General features: G+C 46.0%; 1 protein-coding gene across 3 annotated transcripts in view; it reads left to right on the top strand.

The window, feature by feature from the left end:
• The first annotated feature begins 4,486 nt into the window (after positions 1–4,486).
• The window catches only part of IPPK (inositol-pentakisphosphate 2-kinase), a 35,267-nt gene continuing 13,686 nt past the window's right edge, over positions 4,487–26,067 (top strand). Inside the window, exons 1-4 of one of the 3 annotated variants that reach the window (XM_062008304.1) lie at positions 4,487–4,510; positions 19,613–19,660; positions 23,887–23,982; positions 24,741–24,807. In XM_062008304.1, the coding sequence (XP_061864288.1) occupies positions 23,944–23,982; positions 24,741–24,807 (106 nt within the window). In that variant the 5' untranslated portion in view covers positions 4,487–4,510; positions 19,613–19,660; positions 23,887–23,943. Of the gene's footprint in view, positions 4,511–5,096; positions 5,236–5,633; positions 5,680–19,612; positions 19,661–23,886; positions 23,983–24,740; positions 24,808–26,067 lie in introns of those variants that run through there. The other 2 variants (XM_062008302.1, XM_062008303.1) reach the window with 2 other exon arrangements.

The following is a 26,067-nucleotide window of genomic DNA, read 5'->3' as shown; positions in this document are numbered from 1 at the left end:
GGTTTTCCTCTGCTTCAGGGGCTTTGGGCAAGAAGAAAGGGCCCCTTAGCTGCAGTCTTGAAGGCTGCGAAGCATCATCTCAGGGGTACTGAGCTCTGCAAAAAAGAAACCTTCCCCTCACCTGCCGTGACTTGAGATTTCGTTGGGTTTGTGGTGCTGCTGTTGTTTGGATTTGTCTCTGTTTTGATCACACTTGGTTATTTCGAGTTTTGTTTCTTTTGCCAGGATTTTCCTTTCAGCCCTGGAGCTGGTGCTGGGCAAATGCCTGGCGTGGAAATGGATGTGTCAGCTCAGGAGCTCAGTGTGGGCTCACCTGGAAAGCCCCCAGGCTTACACTAATGGGCTGCATCTCCTGAGCAGGTGAGAGCCCCAGGGACGGTTGTGGCTGGCTCCCCCGGGGCCATGCCCAGGGAGATGCCTGCTGGGACCCTTCCAGCGTGCCTGGGCCGAGGAACAGCCTCTGCGTCAGCACAAGGGCATTTTGCAGACCCGGCCTGTGGCCTTCCTGGGTAAATGTGTGTCCCTGGCTTGTGTCCCCTGCGCAGGACCCTGCTCAACGCTGGGCTCCTCACCCCCTATCTGATGCAGCAGCTCACACCGCAGCTGGATGTCCCTACTCAGCCTGCCTGCAGGTGATGGGCAGAAGGCAGCAGATGGGCCAGGGAGTCCCCGTGCCATACCTGGCCCCAGCCAGCACCCAGCATTAAAGCTCATCACCACACGCCTCAAGCGGAGCGGATCGTCTCTTGCACCAGCCAAGGCTGCACGCACCATTCCTTCTTTATATCCCCCCATTTACTGTTAAAACGGTTTTTCCTGAACTTGTTTCTTCTTCTTGTTGTTCTATTAAACCGCTCTTATTTCAACCTACGCGGGTTTTCCCCCTTTTTCTCTGGTTCCCCTCCCTGCTCTGCCGGGAAGGGGAGAAGAGAGTGAGCACCCTGGTGGCTCTTTGTTTGGACAAAGCCAGGACAGCTGCCTGCTTGATCGTGTATAGGATATCCCCAGGGAGAAATCCCAGGAGTCCCGCTCCCCTTGCTGACAGAGCTTGTTGGCAAAACACTGCGGAAGGAAAAGAAAGGCGGCTGGGTGGATGAGGAGACTGTGGCGGTGCCTGCCTGTCTGAAAGCAGGAGGGAGCCCCAGAGGAACCCACCAAACAAAAGTGATGGGCACAGAGCCCTTGCTCCTGCAGCTTCTGCCCACAGATAGCTGGGTCAGCCTCTGCCTGGTGGCACAGCAGGCACGCTGCAGGGGAGAGCAAACCCGTCGGGAATGAGCAGCTCTGCAGGGCTGGAAGGGCGCCCCGAGGGATTGCCCCCAGGGGCCTGCTCTGTCCCCGCCTGGCTGCCCGATGACTGGCAGAGGTCTTGGAGAGGAAGGAGGCACTGCAGGGTGTCCCGGGGCCCAGCCTGGGCCCTGCTTGCTGAGGAGAGCAGGGGTCCTGCCCTAGGGCAGCCCGGCAGCTCCCGCCTCCCCCTGCCACTGCTCCCTGCCCCACACTGGCCGCCCGGACAGCAGGAGTACTTTGCTCTCACCCTGCTCTCTCGAGCTGGGGGCCTTCTGCCTCCTTGCAGACATGGCACGTATCACCGAGTGCTTGGAGAGTGCCTGTCCCAGCAGTGCCGCAGAGTCTCCTCCAAAAGCTCCTCTGCTCACTCTGAGAGACGAGACACAGGGGAGCTTGCAGCACAGGCTGGGGCCCCTGGCAGCCCCTTGCACGTCCTGTCTCCTCCCCACCTCTCTCCTCACCTTGCCAGGTTACACTGATATAGCTTGAGTCCAGCATTCCTTTAGATGGGCTTGGCCACAAACGTGATCTCAGCACTGCTGGCCTGCGTGCCCCCCAGATATGGGCAAGGATGCCCTTGGCCACCTGCCACCCACAGGAGTTCAGGATGCATCTATATATGGCAGGAGACCCAGAGTCTTTCGCTTAGACGTGGAGCTCAGGGACATGGTTCAGTGCTGGACTTGGTAGCATTAGGTTCACTGTTGCTCTCAGTCATCTTCCAGGTCTTGTCCGTTCTAGGAACCATTCAACTATTGCCTTGTCACCGTTTGATTACTGCTTCATTTTCATTCCATCATCGATTCATTGCCATTTGATCATCAATTCATCATTAACAAAACGCTTTCAGGTAGTCCCACCGACTTACTCAGAGATGCCTTCTCAGTAGAATTCACCTGCTGCCCTACAACAGTGGGCACAAACTACAGATGTGGATTGGCAGAAGAGGGGATGAGAAGAAATTTTACATTAGTTAATGTCTTATCGCCTGTTGTCTTCATGTAAACAGCCAGGGTGGCCATTTCCTCACTTTTAGCTACAGATCTGGTTTTTCCATAGCCTTCTGTGCCAGTATTTTACTCACTTAACATCCTGTGAGCTGTCAGCTTGGGCCACTTCATCTCTGCACAGTTCAGTGTACCTGCTCATTTAAAAGCAACACAGTATTTGCCTTGTTTTTTCTGTTTTATTTTGTATTCCCAGCACTGAAGAGTCTCAAGAAACAGGAGTTGTGATGGAAAGCAGACCCACCTGATGCAGTCACAGGATCCAGATGAAATGAAAGGTGTTTCAGGCCCGGGGCTCTCCTCACTCCTTCATGTTACATCAAAGAAGAAATGAGCAAGGGAGCTGTAGAACTGAAAGTGTGATCACCTTCTGTGTTCCTGATAGAGTTTCAGACTAGCTTATGTACATACTCAAATATCAGAGGACACCTGGTCGTGTACTGAGATCCTCAGGTGGAGCTGGAAGGTTCCTGAGCTCAGTGCTAGCAGCCCTCAGGGTGGCTGTTTAAAACTAAGCTGTGGTTACACCACAGACACAGCCCTGCTGGTGGAATTCCAGTTAAGCAATACTTCCACTTAGACTTAAATTCCAGTTAAGCAATACTTCCACGTCATTAATGGCACAGAAGCTTAAGATATTTCAGCTCAAGCACACCGTAGATAACACCTGAAATGAGTAACAGTTAAAAGCTGATAATGCAGAGAGAAATCATGTGTTAAGAGGCTTTTGTCCATGCAGAGTTTTACCTGGTGTTTTCAGAAGGCCCCTGCAATGTGCTCAAGGGGGGTAGGGGAAGGGGTGAGGTGGGAGCTGCTAGACAGGGGGGCTGTGTCAGAACTTGGCCCTTCTCAGTGTGTTCACCCCTGCACTCTTTTCCCCTTTCAGACGTTCATTTTTCAGAAGTATGACAGAAGATTAATCGACTCACTGTATTAGAGTTCCTTCTAAAATCGGGACACATTAGCTTTGCCATTGCAAGACAACATATCGATAGCATTTGCTGTGTAAGCCTGGTCAGTGTCCCCACGTGTAGTTTCTCTGAAGTACAGTGGATTTTTACTGGAAGTATCATAAATACCACGGTCTTACCCACAGTCCCAAGTGACACTTCATAACGCTTGGCGTGAATCAAGTATGGCAAATTCTGTATGTTTTCTATATGCATTTGGTTACCCAGCACAAAGAAACTGCAAACACAGGTGACAGAAAGACACCTTAAACACCTCTCTATCCTTATATTCATCTTTTCTAATCGGCCAAAGGAACAGGGATTCACATTTCCCTTTTCACGGAGGTGTACGTACAGGATGATGTTAAGTAAAAAGGGCTTATCAATCAGTATTTTGGCAAAAAGAAAGCATCCATTACCTAACCCTCATTTTTAAATACAGTTCCAGTGAAAATCAATCATAAATGACTGATTAATAAATGATTACGGCTCTACACACACTTTAAAAAAGGATCAGTGACTCATTGCAGACGTATGAAGGTTTTATTTTCAGTGTTCCAGGCTTTTCTCGCCTTTTGAAAAGAAAAAAAGCACAGTTTGCTTTGACTTTTAAAAGAGATTACCATAGTCTAGTTTATCTGCTACCCAAATTATGCAAACGTTCATTCCACAGAGGAGAGCTTGCCACGTGTTAGCTCTGAGGTGTTGGTTTGGCTGCTGTCATGCAGCGCCTTGTGAGGAGGATGAAAAGGAAATTTCACAGTGCCCCCAGTGATGATTTTCAAATGATAACTCAGGTTTTGCTGATTGTAGTCAAAACTCATAGTGATAAAATTATGTGGGTTGGGGGACCTAGGATTTGTCTTAAATTGTCTGCATATTATGTAGGTGTATCGTCACATAGAGATTTGTGTGTGTGGAAGCACCGGGTGAAACTGCACTGAACTGTGTCGGTAACAGAAAGGAAACCAGCTTTATGATTTAGTAGTATTTGTAAACAACACTAGGTGTAATTTTAATGCTTGTTAATATCTCCATTACGTATCTGAAAGACCTGGTGTATTCAGGCACAGAAGTTGGTGAGACACACAAGCCTAGAGCAGCAAACACGAGAGCTGCTGCTCTTCTACATGTAATCTGTAACCTTAAACCCAGACCGAGCATGAAACACAGCTCCAAAGGCACAACTCCACTCGTTCCGAGCGGTTCATGACCTGAAGAACCTCGATTGCTGGTGTGAATTCACCTTCCAGGGTGCAGGATGTGAGCGACCTGGGAAACCAACCAACGGGCACCGCTGTGGGGCTCGGTCCTGGCTTCTGGAGCAAGGCGCTCCTCGTCGCCCCGCTCGGCCTCTCGCAAGCCGCGGGGGCAGCGGCAGGAGCGGGCCGTGCGGGAGAGGGCCGTGCGGGAGAGGGCCGTGCGGGAGAGGGGCCGGGCGGGAGAGGGGCCGTGCGGGAGAGGGCCGGGCGGGAGCGGGCCGGGCGGGAGAGGGGCCGTGCGGGAGAGGGGCCGTGCGGGAGAGGGCCGTGCGGGAGCGGGTCCGGCGCCGGCCGCGCCGCCTCAGGGGCGTCTCACGGGGCTCTTTCCAGGGCTCCGCCGAGGGCGAACGAAGAGAAGCGGAGCGGCGGGGCCGTTGCGGCGGCTGCCCGACCGGCGGCCCGGCGGCAGCACAGCTCCCCGCGCTCCGCCGCCCGCGGCCGCCGGCCGTGCCCCGCTCAAGGATGGCGGCGGCGCGGCCGCCCGGCGCTAAGATGGCGCCCCAGCACGCCTGCCCCGCTTGCCCGGCGGCGGGCGGGACTTCCTGCGGCGGGGCGGCGCGCAGCCGCCATGGGGGAGGCGTGAGCGCGGCGCGGCGGCGGCGGCACCGTCCCAGCGGGGCGCGGCGGCGGCGGCCCGGGCCGGGCATGGAAGTGGAGAAGATGGATGAGAATGAATGGAAGTACCACGGGGAAGGCAACCAGAGCCTCGTCGTCTCCCACTGCCAGGTGCGGGGGCCGCGGCGGCGGCCGGCCGCGCGGGCTGCCCTGCCCCGGGCCCCCTCCCCCCGCCCCGCCGCGCCCGCCTCAGGGGGCGCCGCCGCTCGCCCGCCGGGGCCGCGCCGGGGGGCTCGGCGGGCCGCGGCCCGGTCGGGAGGACGCGCGTCCCCGGCGGCCCGGCCCGGCCTCGCTCGGCGCGGGGCCTTTCCCCAGGTGCGCGCCGCCGAGGCGCTCGGGCTTCTCCCCGTGCGGGAGCTGCCGCCCGGCCCCGCCGCCTTCCCCTCCGTGCTCTGCCGTCCCGGCTGCGGGCGGGAGCGTGCGGGAAGCCGTGCCCGTCCTCCTGGGGGGGCGAACAGGCGTTTTCCTTGCATCGCTCCTACGGCTTGCGCGGGTTTGGCATAGAAGTGGTGAGCGGTCGATGACTTAGACAGGCGTCGTCCGGGAACGGGAGCGGTGAGGAAAAGCGCTGGAAATCCCTCTTCTGTCATGATGCGTGTGTGCAGGCGTGCTGGAGGAAAGAGATCCGGAGGAGGGGTGCTTTTCCTTTTGCCCCCGACTCTTTCTGTACAGGAGCTGGAACACGCCGCGGTGCTGAGTTGGGACCGGGACGGGTCCGGGTTCGGGTTCGTGGCGCGGCGGCGGAGCTCTGTGTGACCGGGCCGCTTGTCTCACCCCCTGCCTCCATGCACCCTCGGGGCTCCGTTTGCCTGTGGGTTGTTGCTTGGTTTCTTTTACATTACACATGTGTGTATATATATTTATATATGAAGCAGAACAGATTCAACGTTTTGGTGATCGACACTGATTAAATGAAGTTAAATCTAATCAGTCAGGGTCTGTGTCGGTTTGCAAAGCGTGTGCCCGTGTGACTGCTGTCACTGTGTTCTCGCTCCACTTGTTTTCACTCGGGCTGTCGGTATCGAGGTTTTAACTGTACGTGCCTTTTGAAGGAGTTAATTCTGAAAAATACTTTTGGCTATTTTTCGTCTTATAAATTTATTCATATTTGGGTTTAAATTTTGGTATGGATTTGCCACAGAATGTTCTTGGTACTTCATAGATGTAAAACTGGTAAAGCCCAAATGAGGAAATGTAGGCTTTATGTGGCAAAAATCTACAGCAGGAGTCGAATCCTGAAAAACATTTTGTAGTGTCTAAATGGATGACCAAAAGTACCGGATTCTTGTGGTATCTGGAGTACAAGCATAAGCTAAATGTAAAGACTGACAACAAATATTAAGTCTGAGAAAACACTTGGAAGTCTCACGCTGCTCTCTAGATTTTAGGAAGGGCATTTCTCTTTCTTTACAGAAAGTATTTTTTTAAAGGTATTTTTGCCACAAGAAGCAAGGGCAAGATTTTGTTTCCTGTTCAAATTTTAGCTTTGAAAAAGGCAGTGTAAAAAAATACTCGGTCACTGGATAGTAAAGGTCAGAATATGTAATGGATTAATAGTGTTGTAATTGTGATAACTTTTAAGATGTGGAAAATGAGGCAGTCTGCCAGAGGTTTGGAATAGTTGCTGAGTGTGTCAGTTCTCTCTTAAATAAGATGCTGATACTTTGATAGCATGAAAGTTAAATGGATATGGGTTTTTTTGTCCCCTTAAACCAGTGAAGCTGGCATCTTAGAGCTTTATGTCTACTGACGGTAAGCTCTTGTAAAATTGGCACATCTAAAATACTGTTTACATTTTAATTGTTACTTTGTGCCTCTTGTAAGCAGGGCGTACTTGCATGATTCATCATCATTCTTGTGATCTGATGTCAAGTCATGCTCAGGTTTGTGTGAACAGAACAGCAGCCTAAGACAATGCATCTCATTTTAAACATCCTCGCTTCATTCTGTATCTCCTCAGTTCATGAGCTTTGTGTCTAAATGCTAGTGGGAGGGACAGCAATTTGATTGTTGCAAGGGAGCCATGAATGGATGCTGGGGTTGTGCTTGAGAGGTGGACCTGTGGGTGTGTGTACTTGTTTCCATATTCTCCCTTTTGATGTGTAGTGGTATTTCAGGGTGTTGGGAGGAAGCTGGTCCTAGGTCTGAGCCTCTCTTCATTGATTCTTCTGGAAGATCTGACAAGATTTAAAAACCAAAATGGCAACAACAAAAAATTGAGTCCCTGTCCTGCAGAAGAGGGCACAAGCTTCTTTGCCTTTTATAAAGGAAGATCCAGGGTGTTTTGTTTCAACTCCTGCCCTCCAGGCTGCTCGTTGAAGCACAGGTACTGTGCAGGGTCATGTGTCAGGCACACAGGGTGTTTGGGCTGGGCTGAGCAGGCAGCCTGGTTGGACTCCCCTGTTGTTAGTTGTGTAGAGTGTGGTGGGATTGGATCAGCTCACAGGGCTCCCTTCACAGGGCTGACTTCTCTCCTTTGCTCTATTCCCCGTGTCTTTTCCTTGAAGACGTGAACATAACACGTTGTCATCCAGAACTAGCACAGTACCAAAACTAAAACTCGGTCGTAGAAAAGTCATATGCCCAGCAAACAGCTCTGCTAGCGATGAGCTGATATGCCCTGGACACGGGCAACCTGTGGCCTTTCTTCCCAGCGCCTTTGAATGGTGATGTACAGACAAAGGTTTGTCTGACAGTCAGAAGTCAGCATTGTGTCAAGCGCTGCTTGATGTGCTCTTTCCTCTTGCTGGTTGTTAACCCTGCAGAATGCAACAGGGACGAGAGTCTGCTTGTGCTCTGAAAGGAGGGGCTGACATCTGCCATTCTGCTCTCTGTTCCTTATTTGTACCATTAAGAATAGAGGGCTTAAGCAGGGCATGATCGAGTCTGCACAACCCTTCTTACAGTGATTGTTTTACTGAGTTACTTTAATTAATTCTCCAGCATTTAGGAAGTGATCTGATGAATAAAGATGAAATGCCTGCCAAGCATTTCCAGTTACCATTGTTGTCTCTAGAGCTGCATGCTTGTTTGTTGCATGCTCAAGCTTCTGCTTTCATGGGATTTTAAAGTTTCAGTTGATGCTGATGAATCTGAAGTTCTGGAAGACTTGAGAGTATTACCAACAAATTTCTACTATGAAGCTTTTCCTCTTGTTTTTTCTTGCAGCTGTGATTAAGTTAATCCAAGTTGCAATGTGGTCAAAAAGCCTTTGTATAGTCTTGCAGGCTGCTGAAATGCTTCTAGTAGAAAATGAACAAAAACAAATGAGCTTTCCTACCTCATGATTTTAATGAGAAATACAACTGCCAACTCTGGCTGGTTCCTGAAGACGCTGCTTGAGATGTTCAGATTACTCTGAAGTACACAAAAGCTGCACATTCATTCAAGCAGTGTCTATGTGATGTCCATTGGTGACAGTTTTGAATATTTGATTGAATCACAGTAGCCTCTTCAAATAACTTACTTGCCACCCTTCATATGGTACAGTGAACTGTCTGGTTACTTGTTCTAGTTGCCATCTTGGTTGTACACAAAGGAACCAAACTCCCTCCAAGCACCATCCCACCCAACCAGGTGGGTTAGAAAGGATGTTTCTTACTTCCTGCATTTTCATTGGAGATGTTTGGCTTCTGATTTAAAAAGAGGACTAAACCACTCTTCCTCTCCTTTCTACTCTTGAGCAGTAGAGAGGGTTCAGAGGAACTGCTGTAGAGCAGACCTCTTGTAAGCTATTGACTTTCTGAGGCAGATGTATCTACTTTTTCAGGAGGTAGCTGGAAATCCTCATGTGTAGTTCTGCATTTGAATCAATAGTTTGCTCTTACAGAGACACTCAAACTTCATTTCAACAGGCTTCAGGAGATGTTTGTTGAAAGTAACGTAAGCAGCTCTAGAAATAATGGCTTTCCTTTCACTGTTGAAACATATGCTTGCAATCTCCAGTTTTGCTTTGTGAGATGAAGTATGTGTGTTCCTCCTGGGCGTCACCACACTTGGCTCTGCTCATTTTTGTTTTTGAGATGTTGGGATATTATGGTAACCAAATGCTTCATTTCAAAATGTGTTTGAAGATAAAGGTTGTGTTTCAGGGTGATTACTGGGAAGATGATTTCTTTTCACAGCTTGATTGGGTTTTTTTTGGTTTATTTCATTGAGATGGTCCACAGGAAGCTTGGTACGTGCTTGCAGAAGGTTGTGGTTTATGTCTTCACATGCCTTGATTGTTAGTAACAATCTACTACTTGTCTTGGAGTGCTTTCAGCTCTAACAGATATCCCTGGTGTGGGATTTGATTGTTAAGTGTGTAAACCATTAGTAAGTGTGAAAACAATCTCCAGAGCATAGGTAAGCTTATGAAACAGAAGAAGGGGGAGGGAGAGTAGATAGAGAAGGCAGGAGCTAAGGAGACTGGGTGAGGGAGTCAAGTCAGATAGTTAGAGTTGCTGAAGATTCCCAAAGTTGGTGTCTGTAGTAAGTGAATAATATCTGTCTCTTTTGAGACAGATATGTCTCTCCTTTGAGTATGGGTAAAGATGGAAGAAAGCCCAGTACTACTTCCACAGGCATTCTTCCTGATCCCTCTGACTTTGTAGGGTACTGTGGGGAGCAGATACTGCTAAGAGAGAGGAGTATTTTGTGTTTTAACTGTACACTTTGATTTCACTATGTCTGTATTTGCTGGCAGCTGCATGATGATGGCTGCAAAGTGTGTGCAAAAAGATACCTCTGCATGTGGGGGAGATAGATTTAGTTTTGTTTTTTGGGATAAAATGTTTCTACTTATAAGGGAGTGCTTTGTGTCAAATCACGCTATGTATTGGCTCCTGATACTGCTTTTTTGACATGACAGTGTTCCAGTGGTTGGTTGGTTGGTTGGAGAATAATGACAAATTGTTCTTACAGGAAAAGTTTGTTATAATAAACTTACTTTGAGAGAAGACCATTAACAAAATTGTATGTTTAGACACAGGGTTTTTTCCTGAAAGGATGGAAAGCTTATGGTCAGAGTTACTAGCTAGCTGCAGCCTTCCTATTTGATCTTATTTGGCAGAAGGGGAGTGATGCTGATTGTTAATTGCCATCTTGTTGAGAGAATCTTCTTAAGGCACTTTTCCTGACGATGTCATTTCGTACAAGTACAAAAACCTGCATGTCCTGTTTTTTCTTCCATTGTTTTTCTGTGTGAAGTTGGCTGAATCTGTTTTGTCCTGTTGAAATTAGAGTACTGCCCTGAAACCTTCCAAATCATTCCTGAGAAATTCCAGATCCCTGACTACAAAGAGAATTTTGTTCAGTTGAATTCTGTTTTTTTTGTTCAGTTGGGTTGTTTGTTTTGGAAAAAAACCCTTCTTGGCTGAGGAATAAGATCTATCAAAGTTATGATTTGAAGGAAATGCAGAACAGAATGCTGAGTCCTGTATTAAAGAGCTTTCAGATAGGGCAGAAATACAGAAAAACTAGTTGCTGTTCCTTGTGGGAATAGCTCATTAACAATGGCCATCTCTTAAATGAGAGCAATATTCAAATATGGCTGAGTTATGGTGTCTTGTGTCTTTCACAGTAAAAAATTATGAGAAAAGGTAAGATGCAACTTGTATTTATTAATTTTATGGCTAATGAGAAAGACATAGTTTTGGTAGGGCTTGAACTTGAAGATTTTTGGCATCCTTAAGGAGATTCTTCTACTTCAATTCTAAACCTGTGCTAATTCTTATTTCTGATATATTTTATGCTCTGGATGTCAAAAGCTTGCCCAAGGCCCTGTGATGTCATACTGGGAGGAGTTTTGTATCTGTGTAGTTTTCTAGAGGATGCAAAACCTACCTCTGAGTGAGCTGGACCAAGATTTCAGCATGGGCTTCAGTGGGGATTAAAGGCCATGAAAACCTCTTCTGTTTTTTGCTAGTTTATAGGGCATTTTTTTGACCTGGTCTGTCTTTCCAGAACTATCTTCTTTTGAGGGTATACATATCTAAGCATTGTCTAGCAAAATACCCACACCTGCAATGCTTTGCCTACTTACAGAAAGGACAAGAAAAAAGGTCATGGCTAAACATAATATATTATTTTGTTCCCTGTTTCCTGTTTATTTCTGTAAGTGAGTAGAGGAGATTCTGTACAAACTTACTGAAGAAGGCAGCTACAAAAACCAGCTGAAAAGCCAAGTACACAATCAGGATGTGCCATTAGTGGAAAAGAAAGGAAGAACTGTCTGCCTTGCCGTGAACAGCAATTAACGGGACAGTCACCAGTCTATGTTTGAATTCAGACCCTTTGTGGCACCTGTATGAAGCTGCACCTTTCCTCCCATTAACATCAGCTAACTGATAGTTAAATACACATCTGTGGTCACTGGAAAAGAAAGAAACTTTCTTTGGCTAAACTAGTACCACTGTGATTGTAGATGTCATAACTAATCAGGCTAAGTCTGCCTGGGTACAATCTACAAAGCTTTTGCTAGAAATGAAGAATTAAAAGTTGGAAGCACTTCCAGTTCTGTGGATTAGCTGCAAAGCTTTTTTTTGACCCCAAAAAAAGTCAGCAACTTGAGTCAACATCTATACAGAATTTTAATTCCCTATTAGGATTTCAATTCCATATTGCAATAGTGTAGTTTAATTTACCTCTTCCTTGGCTTTGCCGTGCTTCTGCACTGAATGGATACTCTGAAGGCACTGCGGCGTAGTAGTATCTTCCATAAAGTGAAAGGGGAAGTGGCCCTCAGCTCCTTCTAGCTGAGATGTTAAGAATGCCTGGAATTACTAACTTGTTCTAACTCTCCATTTTGTGACTTCATTCTAATCCCTCTTACTTGACTCTTTTATTTCCTCCTCTCCCTATCAATATTTTTCTGAAAGGCCTCGTTTCCTCCTACTATGACAGCAGCGGGAATATTGTGTCCAGCTCTGGGCCCCTCAGTTCCAGAAGGACAGGGAGATGCTGGAAAAAGTTCAGCACAGGGCCACAAAGATGATGAAGTGGAGCATCTCCCTCGTGATGAAAGGCTGAGGGAGCTGGGGCTCTGCAGCTTGGAGACTGAGGAGTGACCTCATTAATGTGTATAAATAGGTGAAGGGCTGATGTCAGGAGGCTGGAGCCAGGCTGTGCTCAGGGATGGCCAATGATAGGACAAGGGGCAACGGGCACAAGCTGGAACAGAAGAGGTTCCAAAGAAACACAAGGAAAAACTTCCTCCCTGTTGAGGTGAGGGAGCACTGGCAGGGGCTGCCCAGATGGGCTGTGGAGGCTCCTTCTCTGGAGACATTATAATCTGGCCGGACACATTCCTGTGTGCCCTGCTCTAGGTGGTGCTGCTCTGGCCGCGGGGTTGCACTGGATGAGCTTCCAAGGTCCCTTCCAGCCCTTGAGATTCTGTGATTCTGTGACACTGGGAAGCGTAGGGTGCTGATGGGTGGAGGTTCAGAGTGGTTTAAAGGGAGGAAGCTCAGCTCATGTTCATGTTGTACACGTGTAGCTCATCTGTTTGACAGACAGATGAAGTGTTTGATGCACTGTCAAATGTTAAGGACCAGGCTTATTGTTAACAGCTGGGATGTTAACATCTGTATATTGCAAGGTTATGAAAGCTTAGTTATAAAGTGAAACCTGAGTTGGCACTTAACTGTGGTGATTATCTGTAAGCAAGCAGGGAAAGAAGTGAAATGAATACCTGAAGTGTGATGCAAACTATCTGGTAAAGCAAACAAGTGTCCTGGTGGTATTTGTTTGCTTCCAAATAATGGTTTAACATATGGAATGGTGTCAAGCCAAGTGCTGTACCAGAGATTCTTAATTCATGTAAAGAAATGAAAAGATTGTTCTTAAGGGAGTCCTAAGCCAAAAAAAAGGAGTATTGTTACAATTTTTGAATGCTTCTTTGCACTTTGTGTGAGTAATTGAGGAACTTCCTCCATACTGGCAGGAAATGTAGCTTTCCTCACTTTGTTTTGCCCGATCTTATCCACCTAATACAGAACAAAACGGGTTTAGAAAGTGACACTTGTGTACAATACCACTGAATGTACTTCATTCAAAAGCTGCAACATTTTCCAGTGTTTAGTTTGCTTTTATTTGCCACATCCCTCCCCATGGCCCAGCATGCTTACACCTTGGATGAGGACATCTTTAAAAGTGTCTTGTGTTGAATATCATAAAGGTAAGCTTTGATGGAAGTGCCTGGGCAGCGTGGTGGGTGTGTTTTTACTGCGTTTTGTTAGTTCCCAGAAGGAGTTCTCCTCTCTGCAGCCGGATCTCCGATGCTGTGAAGATGACACCTTTCTGTCCATTTGCCTCCTTTGCGTTTTCTGGCTAGGAAACCACTTTGTTGTTGTTGTTGTTTAAGTCCCCCAAACACGAATTGAAATTGAAGGGATCGTGGAATGTAATTTTGGAGTAAAAAAATCAGAATAACTTTTTTTTAGTTGGCACACGATACTGCCTGCAGCTGCAGTGAGCTACTGCAGGGACAGCTGAACAGCAGCTCCAGAGGGACAGGGAACTCCTGGAGAGAGGGGACTGGAGCATCTTCCTTATGAGGGAAGAGTGTGGGACCTGGGGCTGTTCCGTCTGGTGAGAGGAGACTGAGGGGGCAATCTCATTGATATTTACAGATGTATAAATGATGGGTGTCAGGAGGTTGGGGCAGCACTTTTTTTGATGGTGTCTAGCAACAGGACAAGGGATAATGGGATGAAGCTGGAGCACAAAGTTCTATTTAAACATAAGAAAAAATTATATCACTGTGAGGTGAGGGAGCCCTGGCCCAGGCTGCCCAGGGAGGGTGTGGAGGCTCCTTCCTTGGAGGTCTGTAGGACCTGCGTGGACACGTTCCTGTCTGACCTGATCTAGGTGGAGCTGCTTCTGCAGGGGGGTTGGGCTGGATGATCTCTAAAGGTCCCTTCCAACCCCACCATTCTATGATTCTAAAACATCAGCTGCTGGAGAGAGTTCAGCACAGGGCCACGAAGATGATGGAGTGGAGCATCTCCCTTGTGTTGAAAGGCTGAGGGAGCTGGGGCTCTTCATCTTGGAGAAGAGGAGCCTGAGGGGTGACCTCATTCAGGTTTACAGATACATAAAGGGTGAGTGTCAGGAGGCTGGAGCCAGGCCAGTGATGGCCAGTGACAGGACAAGGGGCAACGGGCACAAGCTGGAACAGAAGAGGTTCCAAAGAAACACAAGGAAAAGCTTCTTCCCTGTTGAGGTGAGGGAGCACTGGCAGGGGCTGCCCAGATGGGCTGTGGAGTCTCCTTCTCTGGAGACATTAAAATCTGGCTGGACACATTCCTGTGTGCCCTACTCTAGGTGGTGCTGCTCTGGGAGGGGGGTTGCACTGGATGGTATTTTAAGGTCCCTTCCAGCCCTTCAGATTCTGTGAAAACAGTTCTGTGGTTCGTAGTACTGCTGAAATTGTCTTTAATATTTGCATGTCACTGCATTCAAGTATTTATACTTGAATAGCAGTTTGGTGTAATTTAACCCCTTTTCCATCCTTTGACTGAATGCAGTGTTTGTAGGTGTCATTGCTACATGGGGTCATAAGTCCACTGTTTAGATTGTGTTGAATGACTGCAGTGGTAGTAGAAGGTCTGGCATACTTAGAGCTGTGTTCAGCAACGTTGAAGTGAACCAACCAGCTTTTACTGTATAAAGAAATTCCAGAGCCTTTACAGACACCATTCTTTATAAAAGTAGTTGACTTCATACCTTCATCTCTTAAGGCAGTAGTTGGTGGTGGTGTGTATAAAGTAATAGTTGCCAGTCTTTGAGAGTGTTTTCCTCGATGCTCTTCATGATTGGATGTTTGTGACTTTTGTATGTAAAACTTTGAAGCAAAGGGTGAGTTTTTTTCTTGTTCTACTTGTGTATTGTGTGCCTTTTCCAATGAAATGGATTGACAGCAGAACGTAGTAGGCAGGTAACTGCGATGTAAAATTGCATATAGTGCTTACAAATACAGTGGTGAGTTTTTGGATAGCACAGTTCATGAGGCTGGGGAGTGAGGGAGTTGATGGGTGTGGGAAAGAGGGATCGTTTTCCTTTTGGGACTTACAAAGTTCCTTCCCAAAGTGCCTTGGTTTCTACCAGTAGATCTTGCACATAGGAACACAAGTTGGCAATCAAGCAGATAAGAATCTTTTCTAGTTAGACTGGGCAGTTGCAGAACTAGATGTTAGAGTAATGCTTTGCCTTGGGACAAAAACAGTCAAGGCATGCTGTTTAGAATAATAATAGAGTAATAACAAATGATGTGAACCTGCTTATTTGGAAAAGCAGAAGCTGAAGTGATGTTTCCCAGGCTTTGTGTTTGGACAGACTAATTCCTCATATTTTGCACAGAAGCTTATTTTAAAGCCACGTGAGCTGAGGTGGTAAAAGCAGAAGGAAAATACACATCTTTCTGTACTTCTAAACATTTTTACTAGTGATTGAGTTTGGTTTTATCCACATTTTTCTTTCACTAGCACCAGCTCTTGCATAGGTTTTGTTAAGGATGTAGCAGGAGGTAGAAACTTGAAAAACCTCAGTGATGCAAACGAGGTTTTTCTCTGAAGGGGAATATCAAGATGATAGATTTGCCCCATTGTGTTTAACTTTTGAAAACTCTTAGGTTCAAGAGGCCTACATGGTAGCTTTATCTTACAGCAGTGAGGTTTTTAGAAGACATTTTGGCATCATATAAGGCCAATATCAAACACCAAGCTGTAAAGAAATAAATGGAGGCTTTCATCCTGGTTTCATAACGCTACTATCTCATCCAAAGTACTTCGGTGACTGCCAGTCATATTTTGGCCAAACTACCAAGGATTACTTTGTTTTTTGGATTTCAGTAAGGAAGATTAAAGTAATAGCTGTAGTAACTGCTTTGGAGAAGAAAAAATGTAGCCTTTTTGGGGACTGAGCCCAGCAAGCTGTATTTTCCCAAGACACATTAGGACAGGAGCTGTGTGTGTACCCATCCCTGTGTTTCTGTGATGCCAGAGGCTTCTTGGAGTACCAGTTCTCAGCCCTTCCCACAGGTTCTTGTTTGCTTGTTGGCAGAGATTAACTTGGAGTTACGATTTAACCCAAACAGTTGTTTTACAATAAGGTGCTAAAGACATGTTTGCCTTTCTTGATGGGGCCCCAAGCTTAAGGCTGGAGGCTCACAGTGCCAGAACAGAGGCTCCGGGTGACATCATCTCACAGCCCAGCAACTGCCGGTGTGTTTTAGCAGACACGAGTTTCTGTATCCTTGTTGCTGTCGTTTGTTTGGAGCTTTCCCTAACAATTGGAAATGGTTTTTGTTGAGGCCCTAGTATGGTCCTGGACACCAGTGAGAACCTTGTTTGCTATCTGTTATCGCACTGCTGTGCTCTCGTGTGAGAGTCACGCTTGAATTCTTTACTCAGCGGGTTAGAGCAGTCGTGTTTGAGACTCTGATGGCTGCTTGTTTTTTTTAGTCTTTTGTACTAGCTGGATACTGAACTGCCTGGAGAGAAAGGGCTATGGGACTTAATGTAGACAGGATTCTACCATAGTGAATTTACTGGTTTTCCAGCTTGTCTTGCTTCTTCAGAAGATGTGAAGCCTCTTGCTGTGCCCCATGTTGCATTTCCCTACCTCCATGCTTGCTTTATTGTTTTTCACAGCTTCATTTTGCAGACTTGTTTTTTTTTCTTTGTCTGTGTGGGACCATTATCCAATGACCTTTGATGGTAACAGGGCTCTAATGGAGGCTGTGTGGAGAGAATGGAATTGAGGGACCTTCAGGATCTGGCTGATCTGCTTCCCAAAGTGCTAAGGAGTAGTGTCAACCTCATAAAAAAACCTGTTCTCTTTTGGGTTTGGGCCATTCATTTGCACACAGATAAGCATGTTGTGTTTTTGGGGTTTAGATCTTTTTTTTTTATATTCACAGATTGAACTTTTAAGATAACTGACAAAAAAAAGGCTCATGGCAACAACCACCCACAATATTTCCAAGTAAGGAATCAGTCGAGTGAATCGATAAAGCAACAGCATGGAAAATGTGGGCTAATATTTTCAGTGGTAATAATTCTGAAGCAGTTGGCGTCTTTGACATCTGCTGGGTTAACTTGTGGTAACAGTCTCTTTGTGTAACCATGCATTGAATTGCACAAAGGGATGGATCTAGCTGAAAACTGCCCTCCCAAAAGAGAAAACTGCATAATGCAGGCTGGCTGGTTGAAGTGTATCTGTGACTGAAAAGTTTAGTTTGAACTTCCCTTTGTTTCCTTTGACATCTTTAGACAAGCAGTGTGTTCTTCTTTTGCCATATATAGCTTTGGTTGTTGTATCCTAGCGTGCCTCTTCAGCAATGATTTGGTAGCACACAAATACTGTAGCAAGTCCTGTGGGAGCATTCACAGAACCACAGAATCTCAAGAGCTGAAAGGGACCTGGAAAGCTCATCCAGTGCAACCCCCCTGCCAGAGCAGCACCGAACGTGTCCAGCCAGGTTTGAATGTCTCCAGGGAAGGAGCCTCCACAACCCATCTGGGCAGCCCCTGCCAGGGCTCCCTCACCTCAACAGGAAGTTTTTCCCTGTGTTTCTCTGGAACCTCTTCTGTTCCAGCTTGTAGCCGTTGCCCCTTGTCCTGTCATTGGACATCATTCAGATTTTCCAAAGCGGTGACTGGAAGCTTTTGTTGTCTGGAAGCTGATTCACAGATCAATATCTAAAACACACCTGAAATCAAGTTTCTGAATTGATTAGAAGTGGTGATCAGATCACTCCATCACTGATCCACTTGCCTACGCCTATCCAAGTGTGGGATCCAGAGTGTTGAAGCACTGTAAAAATGATATCCTGCATGCACAGAGCATCCAGGCTCATCAGACCTGAGCTCTGTTGCCCACCTGGAGGTCATAATGGCAGAAAATAGCAACCTTCTCAGGTTAGGATTTGTGTTCGGTTCATTTAGTTTGCTTTTGTAACACAGGATCTCATGGGACAAGTTGAATCAAAATTCAGCAAATATCCTTGTACCTGAGAGTGCAGAGGCGGGTGAGTGGTGAGGTTTATGCTTGCTTGAGAAGGTTTAGGTACTGAAGGGGCCATTTCTGGGTTTCATGGACAACCTCTGAATCGAGATCTTGTTAGCGTTTTGGATTAAGCACTGTCATCTGTTTTTTGCTTTTCTCCTCCTGCTCATTCTCTACATGTTAGTGATTGAAGGTAACTGCATCTATCCCACTTAGCGCTCTTCAGAGCCAGCTTGCAGCCCTGGAATTTGGGATGTCCCTGGTGCTGCCATACCATGGGAATTTTTTAATGGCAAAAAGCTTAGATTCTGTAAACCCGAGCTGTTTGTGACCATGACATTTTGTCTGTATTCTCTTTGTCGGGGAAGCTGAGTGTGAGTACCTTTTTGGTAGTACTCCAGATAGAACATCCTCCTTTTTGGTGTGTCTAGGAAAGGTGTGAATGGAGACATAGAGTAACTAAGAGTTAACTTCAGAAGACAGCTGTTTGTTTCTACCTGCTTAGTGCCCAGTTGTTTTTATCCACATCTTATCTGAAGTACATCAGATCAGAAGGATCAGGTATTTAGACTGGCTAATGTGAGGCAAGGCTATGTGTTGCCTTGCCTAGTAAGGCTTGCCAGTTCCTTAATATTATGTCAAAATTCGGTCTGTTTACCAGGTGTGATGGTTAATTCCAGCAAGATTTCATTGAGAGAAGGGGACTTCAGGTGTATTCTGTGATGAAGACACTCTCTTAAATAGGCTTGAGGAGAAATGTAATTAGGGCATCTACAAAATGATTTTTCTCTGAACACTGAAAAGTTAAGGCTAAGGATGTTTATCCAGTTGGTGTACTTAGGACTAAGATGGAGGGTTTTGAGTGGCTACAAAACTGGATAGAAATTGTAAATGTTACAGAAACGAGTGTGGTGCATTTTTTTTTGTTGTTTTTAAGGTAAAATATTTTGAAAACCTGCTGCATTTGTCCCGGTGTTAGGTGTTTACTTTTTGGAAGTTCAGAAGTAGCAGGTTGCAGAATGTGTCAGTGGAGCTGTGTAGCTGCTGCTGGTAACTCATCAGTGTGTCTGTCATATTTTTGTAGTGCTGTACTGATGTGGTAAGCAGAGGATACCTAAGTGAGTCTTGCATCCCAAAGACCCTTGGCACAGAAATGACAGAGTGTTTTTGGGTGTGCTTTGTGCTGTGTTTTGCCACATTTGCGGTGTTCTGCCATCAGAGCAGTGCTATAAGCTGAGGGAGTGTTTCCCCCAACACTGGTGACTGGAAGCACAGAGTGGCCACCTTGTTAAATTGACAGCAAATCTGGGAACAGACATTGCTGTAGGTTTGAAGTTGAGTAAAATAACTATCTGAAATGTCTACTTAGCATTTCTTTTCTTTGTCTCCCCTTAATTTCTCAGAGGAGGTGGATTGGGGGATCAGACAGTTGTGCTGTTTGGAAGTGATGGAGTGCTTAAATGCTAATGCAAGTCTCTTCTTCCCTGTCCTCCTCTAGCGCTGTGTGGTGCTGCGGTTTTTGAAGTCTCCCCCAAACCAGAATAAGGTAAGATTCAACACATACTGCTGATAAAAGCCTCCAGGTAAGCTAATAACCAGTCTGAAGAGAAACGGGAAACCTGTGAAAGAACTGTGGCTGATAGGAGTAAGAATAGGGGTCTGTTTTGAAATGTGCCTGTTTCAGGAGTTCTGGCAACAGGAGGAAATTTGAGATGGTCTTACGTAACTCAGAGAATGTGTCTGCTGATATCAAGACCTTTGTGCAGGACAGACTGTGAGACCAGTGTGATGAAGGTACAGCTTGTGTAAGGAGAGCTGTGGCAGCTGCGAGAGTGTCCGTGTTCCAGATCGATGCAGGAGAGGGCCGTGATGCTGAGGAATAAGTGACAGTTCTGCCTGTGGCTCACCGAGACAGAAGAGGAACAGCACAGGGCTGGTGCCATGATAAAAGTCTTCTGTTGACTGCCTGTTTAGTAACTAAAAAGTCACGGGTTTTGGACAAAGATAGGAAATACTCACAGAGTAGCCTTTGTCAGTGGGTGATTCAGTGTCCTGTCTGTTGCAAAATGGACGTGGCAGGACATAGGCTGTTGGTTTCGTGGGCCATGGCAGAAGGTTTTTCTGGGCCAGATGGAACTAAAGCCAGTTACCATAGAGTTGCTTTAACAGGGATGAAAAATGATCAAGAATCAAAGTTGGAGGGTAAAAATGAAGTATCATCAAAGTGCACCGAGGGGAAAAAACCCCCAAAATTGCAAGAGGCAGAAGGTTCAGATTCTGCCATTTCCTCAAGCTCGTGAGTGTTACTTGACAGATAGAGGGAGCAATATGAGACAGAGCAGCTTTGGAGCCACAGCTCTGTGAGGGACACTGTCAGACTGCTCTCATGAGGAGCACAGAAAGCATTATGGCTGCAGCTGAGAGCTGGGCAGGGCAGGGAGTGCTTAATTTTAGGAGGAAAGAAATAAGGATGTGTAAATGTGTAGGAAGAGTGTTTGGCTTTAAATGAGGAAGAAGGATGTGAAATGCATTGTTTAACAAGGGACAAAAGAGAAGTTTCTAAAGTAGATGAGAGGAAAGCAGAGGAAGGTAACACCTGTGATGAACACAGCGTATGGATGAGTTACTTGATGGCCTTTCTGCTACTATTCTACTAGAAAAAGAGTCTGGCAACACTCAAGTGTGCTTCAAGTAAGTGCTAGATCTGCTTATAGTGGCAGGATTCCAAAAATGCGTCCAGTGCTTCTGTTCAAGGTAATAAAGTTTAGAGTTTGTATAAGAACAAGAAGGAAGGCAGTGGATTGGAAGAGGAAAACAATGCCTGTCTCAGTTTTTAATGTGACAGAGGAGAATTAAGCCACAACTTTGGGTAAAAAGTCAGTTTAAGAAAACAAAACACTAGGTATCATCTTTTTTTCCCCCCCTTTTTTTAGAGTCTGAAGAGATTGTGGCATGGTAATTGTTTTTAAGAAAATGACAAAATATTCCAAGGAAGCCAGGAAGGGACTTTTCTGTTACCCAGCACGGTGTCTCACCTGGCCATACCTCTCTCGACTCCTGTGGCATGCCTACAGTGTTTTGGATTGGGATAGAGAAACATATGAAGAAAAGTCTCCTGGGCAATGTGCTCTGCTGGGATTTGAATGCTGCTCAGGTTCTTGAATGGCTTTTTTCCTCTTTATAATCAGATGAGTGAAATAGCTGAGCATCCCACTGAGCACAGAGGGAGATGGCAGCAGGCATCCCGTGGGCTGTAGCTGATGCAGCACCAAGAGTTTGCTTTTTCAGAAGCTCCTTGACACACTTGCATTCCCAGCTGCCCTGGCCACACACGCTTCTCTCCTTTCTCTGGCAGCAGCCAGGAGGCTGTTTGTGGCACAGGCAGTGGTAGTGTGTCCTGCTGGAAGTGTTTACAGCAGTGTGTCTCTGAGTTCCTGCTCGGGGGGGTGACTGGCCACTGCCAGAGCAGGATCCCCTGTCAGCTGTGGGAGTAGGACGTTCTGAGCAGAGCTGACTTGTGGCCAGCTCCAGCATTCTGCATTTGCCTTGTTTTGTGGTTGTGTGGACTTTGTGATACACAGTTCCTTTTGGCTTTGCCCTCTAAATAGAAGATTCTATAATTTAAATATATTGAATGATTCTGGTGATTGATTGGGTTTGGTTTAAGGGATCAGCTTCCCACAGAGCAGACCAGGAAGAGTAAATATTTTACCTTCAGGTCTGTAGATAAGTTCTGGAGAGTTGGAGTTTTGGGACAAACTTGGACATAACAATGTGACAGTTGTTGTTAAGTACAATCTGTGTTCTGATGAGTGAGGTTACAAAGTGTTCCATATCTGTGCATGACACAGAAGGGGTTATGTTGGCATTGAAAGGGCAGAAATGTGTATGTAGATGGGGAGTTTTTGTTTATGTGCTCAGAATTGCCATTTCCCACCTCATCAGGTGAGGCAGACATGGTGACCATAAGGATGTTTTCCGTTGCCAGGGTGTTTCCCCTCTGTAAGGCAACTTCTGTCAGGGTGTTCTGCTCACACATCTTGTTGCCTATTAATTACTTTTTCTTAAGTAATTACTTTTTCTTCAGACCAGATGACTGCAGCTGAGAAAGTTCTTCAGGCATCATAGTGTGTGTTTTGTTCTAAGACTCAGGCAGTGGAAGATTGCCTATTATGAAGGGATTCCAAGCTTATTTTGTGTCTCTGAAAAGGATTCAGGGATAGCCATTCTGAGAAACAACTCCACACACAATATGCCAGGCATTTTAAAGAATAAGCACTGTCCTGGGCTGTATAAAATGATGGAAATGTTGTGTAAGTGCTTTGGAAAAGCTGCATCTTTCCTACTCGCTGCAAAGCATTGGGTCTTCTGGTTAGTGCTTTGCATACTGAACTAACAGTGTGTAGCACAGTGTGTTACTGAAGTAAGTGTGTAGTAATCTCTGTTACTCTAGTAACTTTTCTTTCTGTAAAACATTATTGCACATCACAGTATTGTGTACAACCACTTCAGTCTGGACAGTGAACCCTGATAGAGGAAGAGTATTAAACTCAGTGTGTAGCCTTAGCAGACCTGTGTTAGACTAACAAAGCTATCCTAGTCCTGTTCAACTTGGCGAAGTTTGTTAGGTAGCAAACCCAGGGAGAAAAATTACCTGTTTTAATGGTATCCTAAAACCAGGTTAGTAAGGTTGGCTGGGTAGTGGCAATCTCCTATCAACGGTTTTAATTTGGCCTTTTCTTCTTTTTTTTCACATTGTCATTATCTGAGTGTTGCCTTCCTAGCATTTTATTTTCTCTTTCTCTGTTGTTTTTTTTCTCCTGCTTGTGTCATTTTCCCTCTCTGATTTTCTAACTTGGACACGAGATTGCACTTTCTCTTCTTCCACTGTTACTTAATCCCAAGAGTAAACTGACATGGCTCAGTGCTTCACAGGGTACACTAACAGGCAAACCAGTGTTTTTCCAGAAAAGCTTTGTGTTACAAAAGGCCCCAGGAGCTTGGAGATTAGTGTCTAGTAACAATGAAATACTGTGCAGAGAACCAGAGTATGCTGGAGTGCTGGGGATGGGATAATGTTGTTGTGACTTCTGTGCTGCCCCTTTAAGGAGCAGAAGTGTGTCAGAGCCTGACTGTGCTGACGTGGCTGTCCTGCTGCCAGTACTCATGGAGCTTTGTTGCTGTCTGGCTCCACATTTTTGTCTTGAAGAACATTGGTGTTTCTTTATAGACACATAACAAAATTGACATAATAGTAGGATTTTTCAGTCTGGGTCAGGATTCGGGCCAGACACCAAGTTCCACACCAATCTGTGCAGAGGTTTGTGATGTGGCTCAGTCTTTGTGGCCATTCTCTTCCAAACCTGAAAGTGACAGACTCTGTAGCACTCAAAGCCTCTCCTGCACCTTCACCTGTTGGTGAGAAGACATGTTGTGCATCTCTTTTTGACTACTGTAGTTTTTTGAGTTCTTTTAAAAATAAATCACAGAAAGCAGCAGAAAATCTTGAGTGATCTCTCTCACTCCCACCTTTTTCATTTGCTCTGTCCTTTTTGCCCTGAAACTTAATAATCATCTCTACTGACCCTTCTCCTGTTTATCTGAGCCTCTCAGGCAGCAGCAGGGGCACAAATGTGGTCCATGTTTTGTGTGCCTAGTAAATTTCTACGTGTGAGCTCCCAAAGTCAGCAGAGTAATTAAGCTAGTTTGCTAAATCGATGACTGGTTGTCATTCTTGAGTGTTGTCATTATTGTTACACTTCTGTCTTTCAGACTTCAGAGGAAATACTACACCACCTGCAAAACATCGTAGATTTTGGAAAACATGTCATGAAGCAGTTCTTTGGGGAGAACTATGTTCATCACGGGGTAAATGTCTTATTCTCATTAAATAGCTGATGCATGTAAACCCTGAAGTGTTTTGGAGAACACTAAATGACAGTAAAAGGAATTAATAGAGTTTGCAGAATTCTCACATGCAAGAAGCATTTGGATCAGACCAAAGATCCTGCTCTGTGGTGATGAGGTGACTGGATTGTACTCTGTCGTTTGAGCTGTTTCAAGCTACTAATGCAAAGCAATCATTGCCTTGCCCTGCGTAAGCTGAGATGTGACAGAGATTTTTTTGGACCAAGGGGAGCCTCTGGTTTCTGTGAGTTGTGTAGGTTTCTGTGCAGTCAGAGAGGTAAGCTTTTACATTGCCACTCACTGTCGTTCAGGGCAGCCAGATCTGGTTAACCAAACACCAGAGGCCTGGGTGGAAAAGGTGCACCTTCGTCTGGAACAGAGTTTCACAGTTGTGCGTCGGAAGGGTGGGATGTGAGACGTGGGACAGGATGAAACGGGGCTTTTTCTATTTGGGAAGAGGACAAAATGCTGCAGGTTTAATTGTGCACAAAAAATTTCCACCAAAATGTTGTTATGCATTTATTTCAGTTGTTGGTTTTCTGAGGGGAGAATTACTGTGTGTGATGGCAGGTGCAGGTCAGTCGGGGAGAAGCTGCTGATGGGCAGTGTGCTGTACTGTTGTTAACATCCCCTGAACTTTGGCATTCCATTTGAAGACCCTCAAACTGGATATTAATTTGTGTGTTGAAATACATATTTTCTGTTTTGTTTCTCAATAGGAGATTATCCAACTGCCTTTAGACTTCGTCAGACAGCTCTGTTTAAAGATTCAGCCAGAGAGGCCAGGTAAGCATCAGGGGGAGCATGAAAAAGGGGCCTTTCTCAAGCTGTAAAATGTTGTGCTTTACAGTAAGGAACAAAAGCATTGTGCCTCAGAATGTGAGGAAACTTCTTTTAATGTTTAGACAAGCAGAGAACTTGTTGTGGAAAAAATGGGTGTGTTCTGGAAGTAAAAGTTGCATCTAGTGTTAGTTTGGTCGTTTTGGGGAAAGGCATCCTTGGTAAGCCCATGTACTGTAATCCTTGAACCAGCTTCCACCTTGCTGTGAAGTCCTTTACAAAGGTCAGTGAGGGAGATGGAGGATGTGTCCTCATTCCATCAGTTTCTTTTTGTGGACCGTGCAGCAGAGCTTTGGAAGGAAGATGGCTTTGGTTTCACTCATTTGTCTTGTTCTCAGGGTCAGTATGTTGGTTGGGGCTGAGCACCTCATGCCGTGTGGGTCGTAGACTCGAGCAGTGTGCAACTTCGGGTTCCAGCTTCTCACTTCTTTCCTGACAGCTGGGCATGTCCCATCGCAGGGGGCTGCAGTGGTACAGGCTGTGCTGCCTTTGAAGTTTAGTGAGCATCTCTGGGATATGTGGCTGTGTTTGATTTCTCCCAACTCTTGTGTTGCGCTGGAGTCCTTGTGAGGTGCCAGTACGCTGCTCTTGACCCTGTGGATGGGATGGGGATTGAAGTATGTGAGGTGAGGGTGCACTGCCCTTGGGAAACCTTTTGGACCATGCTGCCAGAATCCAGGTTTGGCAGTCTCTGATGCATTCAGTGTGAAGTGCTACAGAATTTGGTGCATTGTGCTTTATGTGTGGCTAAAAGCACAGCAAGGTGTAAGCTCTGAAATGGGCAAAGAGAAGCTATCCCTCATGGTGTCTTCATCTTATGAATGGCCAGAAACTGCTGCTCTAGCAGAATTCCTTGAAGAAAAACATGCTATCAGATCAGAAGTGCTGTAGTCAGTATATTGATGCAAGAAGAAAATGGACTTACTCTACGTGTAGTTGAGCCCAGGACTGTTGCTGACTTGTGCTTACCTGTTTGAGAAGTGGTTTCTGGCACTGTGAACTAGCAAGGAAAGTAAATAGAGTCTAACCCAAGGTACAGAACTGATGATGAATTTAGTTTTAGTTCTTGAACTTGAATTTTGTGTGTCTGCAGCTCCATGGGAGAGGCACAAGTGCAGTTGTGGGAGCTGACAAGTGGTAGTTCATGTTTATACAGAAATTGTTCATTCTTAACGGGACTTTTTAAAAACAAAATCTTAGGGAAAG

This window comes from Colius striatus, chromosome 15, assembly GCF_028858725.1.
Source record: "Colius striatus isolate bColStr4 chromosome 15, bColStr4.1.hap1, whole genome shotgun sequence".
Taxonomy (NCBI): domain Eukaryota; kingdom Metazoa; phylum Chordata; class Aves; order Coliiformes; family Coliidae; genus Colius; species Colius striatus.
This window is presented reverse-complemented; position numbering and strand designations above follow the sequence as displayed.